This window comes from Mus pahari, chromosome 6 (assembly GCF_900095145.1).
Source record: "Mus pahari chromosome 6, PAHARI_EIJ_v1.1, whole genome shotgun sequence".
In the NCBI taxonomy this organism is placed as follows: Eukaryota; Metazoa; Chordata; class Mammalia; order Rodentia; family Muridae; genus Mus; species Mus pahari.
Window position 1 is genome coordinate 96,273,841 of NC_034595.1, and position 2,156 is coordinate 96,275,996.

The window sequence follows — 2,156 nt, forward strand, 5'->3', positions numbered from 1 at the left end:
TCTTCTTCTTCTTCTTCTTCTTCTTCTTCTTCTTCTTCTTCTTCTTCTTCTTCTTCTTCTTCTTCTTCTTCTTCTTCTTCTTCTTCTTTTTTCCTTTTTGGATTTTCAAGACAGGGTTTCTCTGTGTAGTCCTGGCTGTTCACTCTGTAGACCTGGCTGGCCCTGAACTCACAGAGATCCACCTGCTTCTGCCTCCCAAATTCTAGAATTAAAGGCATGTACCACTACCCCAAGCGAGTTCTTTTCAAATAGTCTCATGTAGCCCAGGCTGGCTTTCAACTTGTTATATAGCAGAATGTGACCTTTAACAACCATGAGACAAGGTCTCACTATGTAGCCCTGACTGACCTGAAACCTGACATGTAGACCAAGCTGGCTCTGAACTTACAAAAGCTCTGCCTGACTCTGCCACCTAAGTTCTAGAATTGGAAGCATGTGCCACGCCTAGAGTTTTTTGTTTTGTTTGAAAGAATTTATCACATCTGTGTGTGTGTGGGGGGGATCAGAGGACAACTCTGTAGAATCTATTCTGTCCTTCCACCTCTACATGGTTTCTCAGAATCAAACTGAGGCCATTGGGCTTGCTTCCTTGCGCAGGGCAGATGGCAAATGAGCCACTTCATTGATCCAACCCTGAACTTTTCCTATGTCTACCTCTCAGCCGTGGGATTATAGTCATACACTATCAAGCCCAGTGGATACCCTGGTAGGGATCAAACCCAGAGGTGCTGGGCATTCTAGGTGAAAATTCAGCCAACAGAGCCCCACCCCCAGCCTCACAACTGAATTTTGGGTAGCAATTATAGGTCATCAGAATGAAGTCATGAAAAAAGAAAAGTTCTGTCCCAAGAATGAAATAGTATTAGGAAACGACAGAGCCACAGACCAGTTCTAGAAGCCAGAAAGTTGGGATTGATCTTTATTTCTCCATCCACCCAAGGCCAAAGCCCTGGAAGGAAATCCCGCCGCCCCTTGCTTTGGACAGTAAATGATCAATACCTGGATCCAGAAATGGTGTTCCTGTGGACAATGGAGAGGTGGGCTGCATCCTGCTGCTGGTCCAGGCATCTACCACAAGGCTTAGGGTGGAGGTGGTACTATATCAAAGGAAACCAAGGACAAGGGTGATGATCACAATTGCCATGTAAAAAGGGCGTGTCTAATGAAGGATGTTTCTTTCTCTAGAGAGGTAAAGATGAAGCCTGGGCACCCAAAAGATCTACACAGTCGTTTCAGGCATTGTGAGGTGCTGATTAAGCTCTAGATCCTCTGGCTTTACAATCCTGTAATCATTGAGATAGACACACAGCCATGTTCCTCCCCAACCCTACCAAAGGCCTTGAGGTCTGATGCCCTTGCATGTCTAGCCCTGACTTCCCTGGGCATTGCCTGAGAATACAAGGGACCATTCTGTCCTTTCCACATTGTGGGGGGTGGAGGGGAACTAGGACTCACCTGGCAGGCTCCTTGCTGTTTTCTGAGGTGCTGATGTCAGGGAGTGTCCCTGGAGATGGAAGCTCCAAGGTCATATTCTTCTCTGCATTACCTATAGGAATGATGACATATTAGAATTAGTGCAGAGAGTTTGAATATCCAGTCTGCAGTGGGGAACAGTGGGAGGCAGTTGGGAGGTACTGGGAAGTAGTGAGTGGGGGGGTCTTCCTTAACACATAATTCCTGGCTACAGGTGACAAAGGCCATGAGGGTTGAACTTTAAAACATCAAACTGGAGTGGTTGTGGTACCACGGGTTCCAAAAGAAGCTTAAAGGCCAGCAAGATGGCTCAGCAGGGAAGACCTTAGGTGACAAAGGTGATGACCTTAGTTGGATCCTGGGACCCACATGGTGGAAGGGGAGAACCAACTAATCGATATCCACAGGTTGTTGTCATCTGACCCCATGGTGCATGTGTCATGTATGCACACAAGTATGCCTGCACACAAACATGCACACATGTCAAAGGAAGAAAATGAACGCTGGTGAATATCCTAGCCACCCATCATGCTAATGTATCCCAGCCACCCATCATGCTACTGTATCCCTGCCACCCATCATGCTAATGTATCCCAGCCACCCATCATGCTACTGTATCCCTGCCATTCATCATGCTACTGTATCCCAGCCACCCATCATGCTACTGTATCCCAGCCACCCAT

General features: G+C 47.1%; 1 protein-coding gene across 1 annotated transcript in view; it reads right to left on the bottom strand.

Annotated features, from left to right (window-relative positions):
• Positions 1–2,156, bottom strand: part of Tnfrsf8 (TNF receptor superfamily member 8) — a 49,306-nt gene that overhangs the window by 22,944 nt on the left and 24,206 nt on the right. The window contains exons 7-8 of the mRNA XM_021201089.2: positions 1,456–1,546; positions 1,000–1,097 (exon numbers count right to left, since the gene is read on the bottom strand). Coding sequence (XP_021056748.1) covers positions 1,000–1,097; positions 1,456–1,546 — 189 coding nt within the window. The remainder of the gene's footprint in view (positions 1–999; positions 1,098–1,455; positions 1,547–2,156) is intronic.